The sequence below is a fragment of the Sapajus apella genome, unplaced genomic scaffold, assembly GCF_009761245.1.
Source record: "Sapajus apella isolate SASKATOON/1434 unplaced genomic scaffold, GSC_monkey_1.0 scaffold208, whole genome shotgun sequence".
Taxonomy (NCBI): domain Eukaryota; kingdom Metazoa; phylum Chordata; class Mammalia; order Primates; family Cebidae; genus Sapajus; species Sapajus apella.
This window is the reverse complement of record NW_022437148.1, coordinates 762836-777866: the sequence shown is the minus strand read 5'-3', so window position 1 is coordinate 777866 and position 15031 is coordinate 762836. Positions and strand designations below refer to the sequence as shown.

Below are 15031 nucleotides of genomic sequence, written 5' to 3'. Positions count from 1 at the left end.
TTTTTTTTTTTTGAGACAGAGACTTGGTCTGTCACCAGGCTGGAGTTCACTGGCGCCATCTTGGCTCACTGCAGCCTCTGACTCCCTGGTTCAAGCGATTCTCCTGCCTCAGCCTCCTGAGTACCTGGGATTACAGGCATGCATCACCACACCCAGCTAATTTTTGTATTTTTAGTAGAGACGGGGTTTCACCATATTGGCCAAGATGGTCTCCATCTCCTAACCTCATGATCTGCCCACCTTGGCCTCCCAAAGTACTGGGATTATAGGCATGAGCCACTACACCGGGCCAATTATTCTGTTTTTGGTAGAGACAGGTTTTACCATGTTGACCAGGCTGGTCTTTAACTTCTGGCCTCAAGTGATCCACCCGCCTCGGCCTCCCAAAGTGCTGGGATTACAGTCATGAGCCGCTGCACCAGGCCCAAGAGTAAATTTTATATCATGTGAATTATATCTCAGGCCAGGCATGGTGGCTCACGCCAGGAATCCCAGCACTTTGGGATTCTGAAGTGGGAGGATTCCTTGAGCTTACAAGTTCGAGACCAGCCTGAGCAACACAGTGAGACCCCCACCTCTACAAAATATTTTAAAATTATTCAAGCATGGTAGCCCACACATATAATCCCAGGTACTCAGGAGGCTGAGGCAGGAAGATCGCTTGAACCCCAGGAGTTTGACGGTACAGTAAGCCATAATTATATTACTGCATTCCAGCCTGGATGACAGAGTGAGACCCTGGCTCTAAAAATTAAATACATAAAAATAAAATATATATGTCAATAAGGCTGTTTTTAAAATAATGGGACATTTAAAAAGTATTATTGATTTATAATTAAGGTGATACATGTGATTGATTGCTATTTGCTACTGTGGCATGTTCTCTTTACAGTAAGCATTCTTCTCTTGCCTAGGCTATAACTACTCCTGCCATGGCGGTCAGTCATATCATGTTGGAATCATATAAAAAGTACATTTTAGTGTCTTTGATATTACTTGGCAAAGTACAACAGCTCCCAAAATATACATCTCAAATTGTGGGTAGATTCATTAAGGTAAGTTTTTTAAATAAAATTGACTTCTTATGTGAGCATGTTCAGTATATAAAGAAATTACACTGATACAGTTCTATAAATTTATTAAATGTTTGCTGGGAGCTGTATTTCAGTTAGAATTGCTTAACTCCATTCTAGTCCGTACACATTCTGGTCACGTGATTGGGATGGAATATTTCTCAGGAACCCGTTTTCAAACTTGTGCTCTAGGTACTTATTGCTATAGATGTTTAAGCTCCTATAACAGTTGATTTACCCCACCCCTACGCCCCCCCAAGACAGAGTCTGGCTATGTTGGCCAGGTTGGTCTTGAACTCGTGACCTCAAGCAGTCCTTTTGTTTCTGCCTCCCAAAGTGCCAGGATTACAGGCATGTGCCATTGCGCCTGGCCTTGATTTTGTTTTGTTGTATTTCTTTATTACATTTTAGCCAGAAAACAGAAGAAGCAGTGCTGATCTGATTGAACTTACTTTGCCCAAGTATTGGGAAATTTTACTAGAGTTTCATACAGGGGCAGGAAGACCATAAACTCTGCTGACTGAATTTTGGATTCAGTTTTTACTGATAGACCTAGCTTTGGAACCATGTTTTAAAATGAAATTAACTGGCTGGGCACAGTGGCTCACGCCTGTAATCCAAGCACTTTGGAGGCCAAGGCGGGCGGATCACCTGAGGTCGGGAGTTCAAGACCAGCCTGACCAACATGGAAAACCCTGTTTTTAAAAAAAAAAAAAAATAAAAAAAAAAAAAAATGAAATTAACTATTAAAAAAATTTAAAAGCACATCCTCATGGCTTAAAAAAAAAAAAAAAAAAAAAAACTTGATTCTGCCTAAAGGGAGCATTAAAAAGAATTTTTTTTTTTAATTAAAAAATTAGGCCGAGCGTGGTAGCTCATGACTATAATCCAAGCATTTTGGGAAGCCTGACCACCTGAGGTCAGGAGTTTGAGACCAGCCTAGCCAACGTGGTGAAATTGTCTCTACTAAAAATGCAAAAATTAGCCAGGCATAGTGGTGTGCACCTGTGATCCCAGCTACTCAAGAGGCTGAGGCAGGAGAATCGCTTGAACCAGGGAGGTAGAGGTTGCAGTGAGCCAAGATCACACCACTGCACTCCAGCCTAGGTGACAGAGTGAGACTCCATCTCCCAAAAAGAAAAATTGAACAATTTAGGAGGGTTAGAAAGTCACAATCTTTTTAATAATTTCACCCTGGCTGGGCACGGTGGCTCACGCCTATAATCCCAGCACTTTGGGAGGTCGAGGCGGGCGGATCACGAGGTCAAGAGATAGAGACCATCCTGGCCAACAGGGTAAAATCTACTAAAAATACAAAAATTAGCTGGGCGTGGTGGCACGCACCTGTGTTCCCAGCTACTCAGGAGGCTGAGGCAGAAGAATCGCTTGAACCCAGGAGGCGGAGGTTGCAGTGAACCAAGATTGTGCCACTGCACTCCAGCCTGGCGACAGAGCAAGACTCCATATCCAAAAATAATAATCATAATTTCACCCGGATTGCCCTTGTACAAAACTTAAAATGTTAGAGTGCCAGTTAGAACCTCTTAATGGGAATTTCATGCTGGATTGTGGAAGATAACCAAGTGTCCTTTGCCTAAGAGTCCTTTAGTGGGTCTGAGGGCTCTTGACTGCCTAGCCCCAGGTGGGGAGGAGGGGAAGGTGGTTAAGGGAGGTCCTTGGACTCCCAGGGAAGAGTGATGGGCAGGGCAGGATTAATGCAGCCTTACTCAGATCATTTTGGAGAACTCCAGGTGACCCCTGAGCTGGCCTGTTTTGGAAGAAATGTTTATAAAAAGTAATGTCTTCATGCCTCAAGGACATCATTCACAATAATTAGTAATTTATGATGATATCATAAGTGGTAGAAAGAATACAAATTCTAGAGTCAAAGTTTCTGCCTGTTGGTAGCACCCCTCAAGACTTCATCTTCTCGTGGGCCTCTGTACCCATTTCTTAATATTTAGCATAGGGGCTAATTTGCATAAAATTCCTAAAGCAGCTCTGGCTTCCTAGCCACTGCTAGTTTTCTTTCGCCCAGGCTGGAGTGCAGTGGTGCGATCTTGGCTCACTGCAATCTCCGCCTCCCGAATTCAAAGGATTCTCCTGCCTCAGCCTCCCAAAGTGCTGGGATTACAGGCGTGAGTCACTGCACCCAGCCCCCTGTCTTCCTTCTTGTTAGCAGAAGTAGCATATTGTTTCATTGCATCTGATGAGGTGTGAGAGAGAGGGAGAGTTGGGAATGATGAATGTTTTGACTCCTTTCTTCTCTATGTGATTTATCAGTAGAGAAACAAGACCACTGATAAAGATATGTGTGCCTTCACTAAATTCAGTAGGTTTTCACCTGCTGTGTTATTACTTGTTCTGCACTACAAAATTTTGTTGAAAATAAATTACTCGGCCGGGCGCGGTGGCTCACGCCTGTAATCCCAGCACTGTGGGAGGCCGAGGCAGGTGAATCATGAGGTCAAGAGCTTGAGACCATCCTGATCAACATGGTGAAACCCCGTCTCTACTAAAAATACGAAAATTAGCTGGGCATGGTGGCGTGTGCCTGTAATCCCAGCTACTCAGGAGGCCGAGGCAGGAGAATTGCCTGAACCCAGGAGGCAGAGGTTGCGGTGAGCCGAGATCACGCCATTGCACTCCAGCCTGGGTAACAAGAGCGAAACTCCATCTCAAAAAAAAAAAAAAAAAAGAAAGAAAGAAAATAAATTACTCCATAGGACTTTCTTTCCTTGGTCTTAAAAACCATACACTGGCCAGGCGCAGGGGCTCACGCCTGTAATCCCAACACTTGGGAAGGCTGAAGCAGATGGATCACAAAGTCAGGCGTTCGAAACCAACCTGGCCAGCGTAGTGAAACCCTGTCTCTACTAAAAATACAAAAAATTAGCCGAGAATGGTGACAGGCACTTATAGTCCCAGCTACTCAGGAGGCTGAGACAAGAGAATCGCTTGAACCTGGGAGGTGGAGGTTGCAGTGAGCCGAGATTGTGCCACTGCACCCCCACCCAAGCGACAGTGTGAGACTCTGTCAAAAACCAGGCATTTACTTTGGGTAAATTATGTGTAGGGTAACAGTCAGTTGTTACCTGACATGTACTTGCTTAAAAAATTGTATAAAAATGTGTTTTTGCTTCCTATACACATTTGAATCTTCTGAAGTTTTAATCTGAATTCTTTCCTCCTTTGCATCTTTAGCCTCTTAGCAATGCATACCATGAGTTAGCACAAGTGTATTCAACCAACAACCCCTCAGAACTCCGAAACCTGGTGAATAAGCACAGTGAAACTTTCACTCGCGATAACAACATGGGACTGGTGAAGCAATGCTTGTCATCTCTTTATAAGAAGAATATTCAGAGGCTAACAAAGGTGAGGAAAACGCCACCTTCACAGGGCGGCCATGAGGTCTGGTAGGCAGGAACCGTGTCTTTAAAGGACCTAGCTAGTCAGAAGATTACATCCGTGATAGTGGCTGCTCCGTTTTTGGCATGATGTCCCAGTGCTACAATGAAAAGAACGGGGAAACATCCAAAGATTTTCCTAGCCCACTTTTTCTTTTTTTGTTGTTGAGACGGAGTTTTGCACTATTGCCAGGCTGGAGTGCAGTAGCGCGTTCTCGGCTCACTGCAACCTCCAACTCCCTGCCTCAGGCCTCCCAAGTAGCTGGGATTACAGGCACGCACCACCATGCCCAGCTAATTTTTGTATTTTTAGTAGAGACAGGGTTTCACCGTGTTGACCAGGATGATCTCAATCTTCTGACCTCGTAATCCTCCCTCCTCAGCTTCCCAAAGTGCTGGAATTACAGGTATGAGCCACTGCCCCCGGATGCTAGCCCACTTTTTCTTACTAGAAAATCCAAGTAAGTCTCAATAGGTAGACTGTATGAATAGGTGATGACATTGCTGGCTAGCAGGCAGCTAGGGATGGGTTAAATCTGCCACCTCCGATGCTGAAATATTACTTTGTATTAACATTTTAGTGGATTTTTTACAGGTTCCTCTTCTCTGTTTCTTTTCTATGTTATATGCATAGACTCTTCCAATTATATGTAATTGTGGTCATATGAACACTATGTGCTATTCTTGACCCTGCTTTTTTTTTTTTTTTTTTTTTTTTTTTTTTTTTTTTTTTTTTTTTTTTGAGATCAAGTCTCGCTCTGTTGCCCAGGCTCTGGAGTGCGGTGGTGTGATCTCAGCTCACTGCAGCCTCTGCCTCCTGGGTTCAAGTGATTCTCCTGCCTCAACCTCCCAAGTAGCTGGGACTACAGGTGCACACTACCACACCCGGCTAATTTTTTTGCATTTTTAGTAGAGATGGGGTTTCACCATGTTGGCCAGGCTGATCTGGAACTCCTGACTTCAAGTGATCCGCCTACCTCAGTCTCCCAAAGTGCTAAGATTACAGGTGTGAGCCACTGTGCCCGGCCTACTTTTATATAGAAATGGGATCCCACTGTGTTGGCCAGGCTGCAATGTTGACTTTTGAGTCTTCGTTTGTGTTAAACTACTTGTGTACCTAAAGTTAGCAGTAATTTCAGTTTCTTGGGTACTGTTCTCTGAACTAAAGTATATGTAAGTTTTAAAATTATTGGTTCATCAAGAATTTAGGGCCAGGCACAGTGACTTACCCCTGTACTTCCAGCACTTTGGGGAGCTGAGGCAGGAGGACAGCTTGAAACCAGGGGTTCAGAACCAGGCTGGGCAACTAAGTAAGATCCCATTCCTGCAAAAAATAAAAACATAAAATCAACTGGGCACAGTGGTGCACACCTGTAGTCTCAACTACTCGGGAGGCTGAAGCGGGAGGTTCGCTTAAGCTGCTGTGAACTATGATTGCACCTCTGCACTCTAGCCTGGCCAACAGAGCAAGACTTCATCTCTTTAAAAAAAAAAAAAAAAGGCCGGGTGTGGTGGGTGGCTGGCTGATGCCTGTAATCCCATCACTTTGGGAGGCCAACGCAGGCAGTTCATGATGTCAGGAGTTCAAGACCAGTCTGGCCAACATAGCGAAACCCCATCTCTACTAAAAATACAAAAAATTAGTCAGGTGTGGTGGGAGGTGCCTATAATTTCAGCTACTCAGGAGGCTAAGGCAGGAGAATCGCTTGAACCTGGGAGGCAGAGGTTGCAGTGAGCCAAGATCGTGCCACTACACTCCAACCCAGGTGACAGTGCGAGACTCCGTCTCAAAAAGAAAGGGAATTTTCAAGATGAGGGTTTTAATATACCCAGCTCTGAAAATGCCATTGTTGTAAATATTGCCAGCTGCCATTAAGAAAGGAGCTCTTGCTGGGTACAGTGGCTCACACCTGTAATTCCAGCACTTTGGAAGCCGAGGTGGATGATTCCAAAGTGAGTTCAGGAGTTCAAGACTGGCCTGATAAATATGATGAAATCCCATCTCTGTGAAAAATACAAAAGTTAGCTGGACGTGTTAGCAGGTGCCTGTAATCCCAGATACTCGGGTGGCTGAGACAGGAGAATCTCTTGAATACAGGGGAATCCCATGAATCCAGGAGGCAGAGGTTGCAGTGAGCCAAGATCACACCATTGTAATCTAGCCTGGGCAACAAGAGCAAAACTCTGTCTCAAAAAGAAAAAGAAAGGAACTCTTTTAATGTGTTCCTGAAAGGGGTCATTTTCATCAGATCCCAAGAGAGCAGTGGTAAACACTGGTTTCCCTCATGTACCCCAAGTGTGTAGCCTCTTTTATTTAACTCCCCTGTTTGTTTGAAAATGTAAACTTTAAATTTTGAATAATGAGTGTTATTTTTTAAATTTTATTTAATAGATTATATATTTATAATACAAAATTCAAAAGATGAAAATCTCCATAAAGATGTGCATACTTTGGATTCCTTTTCAGTTTACATATGCATAAAGTTAATCCTTTTGTATTACTCCTCTAGGAAATTAATGACAAGCCACTGGATTCGTCAGTGTTTTGTTTTGTTTTGTTTTGTTTTGTTTTTTGAGATGGAGTCACTCTATCGCCCAGGCTGGATGCAGTGGTGTGATTTTGGCTCACTGCAACCTCCACCTCCCAAGTTTAAGCGATTCTCCTGCTTCAGCCTCCCAGGTAGCTGGGATTACAGGAGGCTGAAGCAGGAGAATCGCCACCATGCCTGGCTAGTATTTGTATTTTTAGTAGAGCTGGAGTTTCACCATGTTGGCCAGGCTAGTCTGGAACTCCTGACAAATGATCCACCTGCCCCGGCCTCCCAAAGTGCTGGGATTACAGGCGTGAGCCACCGCGTCTAGCCTGTCAGTTTTAAGTCATCTACACAAATTTATTTTGTATATCGATGGGAAGAGCTCTGTACACGTTTTGTTGTTGTTGTTGTTGAGATGGAGTCTCACTCTGTTGCCCAGGCTGGAGTGCAGTGGCACGATCTCAGCTAACTGCAGCCTCCGCCTGAAGAGGGTTCAAGCGATTCTTCTGCTTCAGCCTCCCAAGTAGCTGGAACTACAGGCTTGCGCCACCACACCCAGCTAGTTTTTTTTTGTTTTTTTTTTTTTAGTAGAGACGGGGTTTCACTGTGTTAGCCAAGATGGTCTTGATCTCCTGGCCTCGTGATTCACCCACTTTGACCTCCCAAAGTGCTGGGATTACAGGCATGAGCCACTCGCCCGGCTGCTCTGTACACTTAATAAAATATCTTTCTTTGTTGTTCCTACCTGTGACTAATTCTGCCTCTGACTTTCAGACCTTTTTAACTCTATCATTACAAGATATGGCAAGTCGTGTGCAGTTATCTGGACCTCAAGAGGCAGAAAAATATGTTCTGCACATGGTAAGTGGATTTTCTTTTTTATATTTTTATTTTTAGAGACACAGTCTTGCTCTTGTTGCCCAGGCTGGAGTGCAGTGGCACAGTCTTGGCTCACTGCAACCTTTGCCCCCCAGATTCAAGCAGTTCTCTTGCCTCAGTCTCCCGAGAGCTGGGACTACAGGCATGTACCACCACATCTGGCTAATTTTTTGTATTTTTAATAGAAATGGTGTTTTGCCATGTTGCTCAGGCTGGTCTCAAACTCCTGAACTTGTGATCTGCCCGCCTCAGCCTCCCAAAGTGCTAGGATTACAGGCATAAGCCACTGTGCCTGGCCTGGATTTTCATTTTTTAGAAAATTAATTACTGGATTTTTGTTTCTGTAAGAGTAACAGATGTTCATTGTGGAAAATATTAAAAATGAGAAAGGCAGGGGAACCTCCAGAGTCAACCAGTATTGATAGTTTGGTCTATTTCCTTATAGTCCATGTGATTTTCTACTTTTGGTGTGTTTGTATGATACACACACCAGGCTTGTGTCCTATTTGTTCTCTCTTTTTTTTTTTTTGAGATGATCTCATTTTGTTGCTCAGGTTGGAGTGCAGTGGCACAATCTCAGCTCATTGCAGCCTCAATCCCCTGGGTTTAAATGATCCTCACACCTCAGCCTCCCAAGTAGCTGGGATTACAGGCGTCTGCCACCATGCTGGACTAATTTTTGTATTTTTTGGTAGAGATGGGGTTTCTTCATGTTGCCCAGGCTGGGCTTGAACTCCTAGGCTCAATCTGCCCTCCTGGGCCTTAAATTGTTGGGATTACATGTGTGAGCCACTGAACCCAGCTTTGTACTTATTATTATTATTATTATTATTATTATTATTATTTTGAGACAGAATCTCAGTCTTGCCCAGGCTGGAGTGCAGTGGTGTGATCTCGGCTCACTGCAAGCTCTGCCTCCTGGGTTCAAGCGATTCTCCTGTCTCAGCCTCCCGAGTACCAGGGATTACAGGTGCCTATATTTTCATTATCAGAATTTTTGTAAACCTCATAACACTCATGAAATACTTTGGGTATACAAAGAGTTTTAATGTAGGGCTACTTTCTCTGCTTACCTGTGATGAGATCACAAGCTTTTGCCAGTATGTATGTAAAGCAATTGCCGTAGCAAGAAACCTTGCTCAACACTGTTGGGTGAACTACACAGTGTGCTTAGTGACATCACTGACTGACGTTCTGACTCAGTCTCTTCCCTCACTGAGGGTTTTGGTCCATGATGATGATTTATTTATTTTATTTATTTATTTTTGAGACAGAGTCTCGCTGTGTCACCCAGGCTGGAGTGCAGTGGGGCAATCTAGGCTCACTGCAACCTCCGCCACCTGGGTTCAAGCAATTCTTCTGCCTCAGCCTCCTGAGTAGCTGGGATTACAGGCGTGCACCGCCATACCCGGCTAATTTTTGTATTTTTAGTAGAGACGGGGTTTCTCTATGTTGGTCAGGCTGGTCTCGAATTCCTGACCTTGTGGTCTGCCCGCCTTGGCCTCCCAAGTGCTGGGATTCCAGGCTTGAGCCACTGCACCCGGCCTGTCCATGATGATTATTATGCTGTGAGCAGCAGTGACACAAAGGAGGCCAGAGCACACAAGCACGTAGTTAGCACCCAGCTTCAGAAATGAAACCGCACCGGTGCACTGACACACCCTCTTATCACCCCCCAGCTGCATTTCCCAACTCGCAGCCCCACTCTAATCAGGCATCCACTCCTGATCTGGATAAGCCTCATTTAAATGACTATATGATCACCTACCACATTGATGTATTGTAATCTACCTACCTATTCAGCTACATAAGTACATAATTCTGATCTGGTTTTAGTTCACTGAAAACAAACCTATATCCTTAGCTCAGGACAGGCAAAGCTTCATATGATTTCAGAATTAGGAGTAATAAAACTAGTTTCCCTTGTGATAACAGTGTACTGTATTTTGATTGATTGATTGTGACAGGGTCTTGCTGTGTGGCCTAGGCTGGAGTGCAGTGCCGTAATCATGGCTCACTGCAGCCTGGACTGCCTGGGCTTAAATGATCCTCTCACCTCAGCCTCCCAAGTAGCTGGAACTACAGGTGTGTGCCACCACACCCGGCTAATTTTTAAATTTTTTGTAGAGACAGGGTCTCATGTTGCCCAGTCAGAACTTGAGACTTCTGGCCTCAAGTGACCTTCCCACCTTGGCTTCCCAAAGTGCTGAGATTACAGGTGTGCTGGGATTACAGCTGGGACTACAGCCACTGCACTTAGCTATTTCATTTTGATAGTTCAATTTACAAATGTTCTAAAGGGTTTTTTGCCTCAACTTACCACTCAAAACATGCACACACCAAACAAAACCATAGCTCTATGACTTGTATCTGCTAAGAGCATCTTACTAACCCCACAGGGGTTACACAGAATGAGTAACCTACAGACTTTCCCCAAGAAATTCACTCTTCAGTGGTGAGTGAGAAGAAATACATGAGTCATTATGATACCAGACAGGACATGCAAGGCAGCAGTGCATGGAGGGGTCAAAGTGGGTGTGAGTTTTGAACCCTGCTTAACCAGCCCAGATACCCTGACAGGCTCTGGAGCAGTGGTTCTCCCCTGAGGGTGATTTCGTCTGCCAGGAGACATTAGGCAATGTTGGGAGATAGTTTTGGTTTTCACAGATGGGGGTGCTACTGGTGTCTAATGGGTACAGGCCATGGCCGCTGCTAAACATACCACAGTACCCAGGGCAGCCCACACACCAAAGCATTATCTGGCCCCAAATGTCAGTGCTGCCAGACTTGAGAAACCCTTCCCCTAGAATGAAAGGTTTGTGAGGTCAGGGTTTGTTTTTTTTTTAAGTAAACATTGGAAAAGTACACTTAAGTGTACAGCTAAACACATTTTCACAAAGTTTCCAACACCTAGATGAAGGAACAGAGTATGACTGGCACCTGGAAAATATCCCTCGTGTCTGCTCCCAGCCCTGTGCCTCTCTAGAAAGGTCGTTCCCATCCTGACTTCTAACATCCTATTTTAGTTGTGTTTGTTCCCGAGCTTTATATAGAAGGAAACACACAGTGCATACTTTCTGGGGATCTGGTTTTTGGCTCAGCGTGGTGAGAGTCATGCGTGATGCTCTACGTAGCCACAGTTCATTCGTTTTCAGGGCTACAGTGTTCCAGAAAGGCTACCTTTCCATTTTGAATAGTTGGACACTGGGGTTGTTTCCAGTTCTGGTTGATTAATTTTGAATAGTGCTGCTGTGGTGACGGTAGGTCCAAATTTTGCTTAGGTATATTCCATCTGCTTCTTAAAGAGGCAGCTCTCTGTGATCACATAGAGAACTATGCATTTTGTGTGGTATGTATTGGGGCTGGTTGCTGTTTCACTAAATAGCATCTATCCCTTCCAAAGCTAGAGAGGAGTGGGCCAGCAGTTTCATTTCTAACAAATGGACAAGTCATTATCACACATGGGAGCATCTTGTTAGGAATAAAATATCTGTTTGGGACTTTTATCAGTATCTCACTTTTTAACTTCATGGGCAGGATTTGGCTTTGAGGATGAGTCAAATAAATCCCCAGTCAAATAAATCCCCTGATGCAAATAAATAATATATAGACCTTGAATCTATCTTGGAATCAGCAGTGGTAAAGTTTTCTTGAAGAATCAGAAGATAGTTTCCACTGGGATGAAATGAAAATGTGTTAGGCTTTACTTTTTAAAATACAGTGGCCCAGCCTGGCCAACATGGCGAAACCCCATCTCTACAAAAATACAAAAAATTAGCCATGCGAGGTGGCATACACCTATAGTTCCACCTACTTGGGAGGCCGAGATAAGAGAATCCCCTGAACCCAGAAGGTAGAGGTAGCAGTGAGCAGAGATCAAGCCACTGCGCTCCAGCGTGGGTAACAGAGCGAGACACCATCTCAAAAAAAAAAAAAGGGAATGTAAATTATATCTCAATGCAGTTGGTGTTGAAAAATACAAGGGCACCTCAAACATATCATGCTGAGGGAAGCCAGACCACAAAAGACTGCATAGTGTAGGACTCCATTCATATATCCAGAAAAGGCAAATCCATAAGAGACAAGAACAGATTGATGGTTTCCAGGGGCTGGGAGGACAAGGGAATGGGGAGGGACTGCTAATGGGTCTGGGTCCTCTTTCTAGGGTAGTGAAAATGCTCCAGAACTAGATAGAGATGGTAGGTGCACAACATTGTAGAATGCATTAAGTGCCAATGAATTGGCTCACTTTAAAATGGCAGGCTAGGTGTGGTGGCTCATGTCTGTAATCCTAGCTCTTTGGGAGGCTGAGGCAAGTGGATCACTTGAGGTTAGGAGTTCGAAACCAGCCTGGCCACCACGCTAAAACCCTGTGTCTATTAAAAATACAAAAAAATTAGCTGGGCGTGGTGGCAGGCACCTGTAATCTCAATTACTTGGGAGGCTGAGGCAGGAGAATTGCTTGAACCCAGGAGGCAGAGGTTGCAGTGAGCTGAGAACGCACCACTGCACTTCGGCCTGGGAGTCAGAGCGAGACGCCGTCTCAAATAAATAAATAAAATAAAATGGTTAATTATGTTGTGTGGACTTCAACTCAACAACAAAAATGCAAGGGTAGGGATTTTGTGTGTGTGTGCATCAGTTTCATACCTCTTAGCATCTATAATGGTGCCTAGCAGATAGTAGGCTGTTGGATAAACAAATGGTGCTTAAAAATATACAAGTTTGTTTATATCCATGTTGCCTTCTGTGCTTTTCCCTGATTATACTGGATGACTCTATCTCTGTATTCATATAGCATTCGGGTCTAAACTGCTTTCCTGATTTTTTTTTTTTTTTTTTTTTTTTTTTTTGTAGATAGAAGATGGTGAGATTTTTGCAAGTATTAACCAGAAGGACGGTATGGTCAGTTTCCACGATAACCCTGAAAAATATAATAACCCAGCCATGCTTCATAACATTGATCAGGAGGTAAACATGAATGCCATATTTTTATTTTTTTAATTGACAGTTGAAATGTATTTGAAATACTGCTCCTGTGTTCCAGGTAATTTTAGTTTTAAGTACTGGTAGTTCCCAGTCTATGTACATCTTAGTTACTAGAAAGTTAATTTCAAAATGGGCTGCTTAGGAGAATTGCTTGAACCCTGGAGGCAGGGGTTACAGTGAGCTGCAATCGTGCCACAGCTCTCCACCTTGGGCAACAGCAAGACTCTGTCTCAAGAAAAACAACAACAAAAACCCAGAATGGGCTGCTTAAAACTCTTACAGGCTGGACGCAGTAGCTCGCACCTGTAATCCCAGCACTTTGGGAGACTCAAGTGGGTGGATCTCCTGAGGTCAGGAGTTGGTGACCAGCCTGGCCGACATGGTGAAACCCATCTCTACTTAAAAAAAGAAAAAAAAAAAAATTAGCTGGGCATGGTGTTGTGTGTACCTGTAATCCCAGCTACTCTGGAGGCTGAGGCAGGAAAATCACTTAGAAGATCCTGGGAGGCAGAGGTTGCAGTTACCTGAGATTGCGCCACTGCACTCCAGCCTGGGAAACAGAGGGAGACTCTGTCTCAAAAAAATTAAAAAAACTTTGTGATTGTATGGGTATAAATAAATAGTGGATTGGACATCCCAGCTAGCTCATCAAAACCTCCCTTAACTCTGAAAACACTTGAAGGGCATAGTATAACTTGATTCCCAGCTGCCACTTACAACACAGGGCCTTGTGGTTTTGCTGAAATGTCTATTGAGTTCCAGGTTGGGAGGTCAGGAAACATCTCTCCCTGTCAGTCAGAAGCAGAGTTGGGGTGGCTGGAGGAGAAGAGCAGAGCGCTGTCCCGAAGGTCCCCTTCAGGCAACAGCATGGGCCACAGCAGCAGCAGCCACCTCTGCATCTCCTGAGGGCATGCTGCCCTGATTCTGGGGCTGAAGGGGGCATTTTTTGGGTGGTCTGTGTTTCTAACTTCTGAGCAGGGAGGTGAACTGAATATTAAATCCCAGAAAACTGTTTTTTTGTAACTAATTTGATGGCAAAATGTCACCTGAAATGGTGTCTGGTCTTTTATCTCAGTGTGAATATACTCCAGTTTCACTGCAAAACATACTATGTGTTTGATTATGAGGTTTGCCTGGGTCCTGTTGGGTGGGGTATTAGGTATGGTTTCAGAACAAGAGATTGTGAACCTACAGCACTCATTAACAGCCATGTTAACAGTCTAACAGTAAGTTAGAAAGGATACAGTTGACCTGAATCTGCTGCTGACCACCTTCTAATGTGCCTGTCATGCAGATGCTGAAGTGCATAGAGCTGGATGAGCGGCTGAAGGCCATGGACCAGGAGATTACAGTGAACCCCCAGTTTGTGCAAAAGGTGATTACAGTTCCCCTTATAAGAAGTAGACTGGGCCGGGCATGGTGGCTCACGCCTATAATCCCAGCACTTTGGGAGGCCAAGGCAGTTGGATTACTTGGGGTCAGGAGTTCAAGACCAGCCTGACCAACATGGAGAAACCCCGTCTCCACTAAAAATACAAAATTAGCTGGGCATGGTGGCGCACTGCCTGTAATCCCAGCTATTTGGGAGGCTGAGGCAGGAGAATCGCTTGATCCCAGGAGGCGGAGGTTGCAGTGAGCCAAGATCACTCCATTGCACTGCAGCCTGGGCAACAAGATCAAAATTCCGTCTCAAAAAAAAAAAAAAGTAGACTGGGTGGAGAAGGAGGGATGTTGTCACATCAGGCACAGGATCTAAGTTTCAGGTTATTAAATATTTCTTGAAAACCTTTACCATACAATCATGGAGAAATCCTAGTGAGGGCATTTTCAAGCGACGGCCTGGAAGTACACTTAGGGATGCTTAGGGTGGTTCCTGAATTGCTGACCCTTGTTCACAGGGTGGCTTTGTTCTGGGAGGGACCGGGTAGCTGGTGTGCTTACTGGGCTGCTGGAGAACCCTAGATAAAGGCAAACATAAATACGTAGCTTCACTTTCCCTTTACAGAGTATGGGCTCACAAGAAGATGATTCAGGAAACAAACCATCCAGTTACTCCTGAAACTAACATCCATCCTGAGCTAAACAAGAGAAACTACCATCTTGGCCAGTGGCAAACGTTCAGAGGGCAGCAGAGAGGACCAAGCCT

At 44.4% G+C, this 15031-nt stretch overlaps 1 protein-coding gene and 1 long non-coding RNA gene across 12 annotated transcripts in view; one reads left to right on the top strand and one right to left on the bottom strand.

The window, feature by feature from the left end:
• Positions 1 to 14993, top strand: part of COPS3 (COP9 signalosome subunit 3) — a 33971-nt gene extending 18978 nt beyond the window's left edge. For 9 of the 11 annotated variants that reach the window (XM_032270327.1, XM_032270320.1, XM_032270329.1 and 6 more), the window contains 6 exons: positions 915 to 1055; positions 4278 to 4451; positions 7792 to 7878; positions 12754 to 12867; positions 14180 to 14260; positions 14891 to 14993. In XM_032270327.1, the coding sequence (XP_032126218.1) occupies positions 915 to 1055; positions 4278 to 4451; positions 7792 to 7878; positions 12754 to 12867; positions 14180 to 14260; positions 14891 to 14944 (651 nt within the window). In that variant the 3' untranslated portion in view covers positions 14945 to 14993. The remainder of the gene's footprint in view (positions 1 to 914; positions 1056 to 4277; positions 4452 to 7791; positions 7879 to 12753; positions 12868 to 14179; positions 14261 to 14890) is intronic. The other 2 variants (XM_032270325.1, XM_032270324.1) reach the window with 2 other exon arrangements.
• Positions 8286 to 15031, bottom strand: part of LOC116544164 — an 11121-nt gene continuing 4375 nt past the window's right edge. Inside the window, exons 2-3 of the long non-coding RNA XR_004265844.1 lie at positions 14130 to 14136; positions 8286 to 8296 (exon numbers count right to left, since the gene is read on the bottom strand). This is a non-coding gene — a long non-coding RNA (uncharacterized LOC116544164). The remainder of the gene's footprint in view (positions 8297 to 14129; positions 14137 to 15031) is intronic.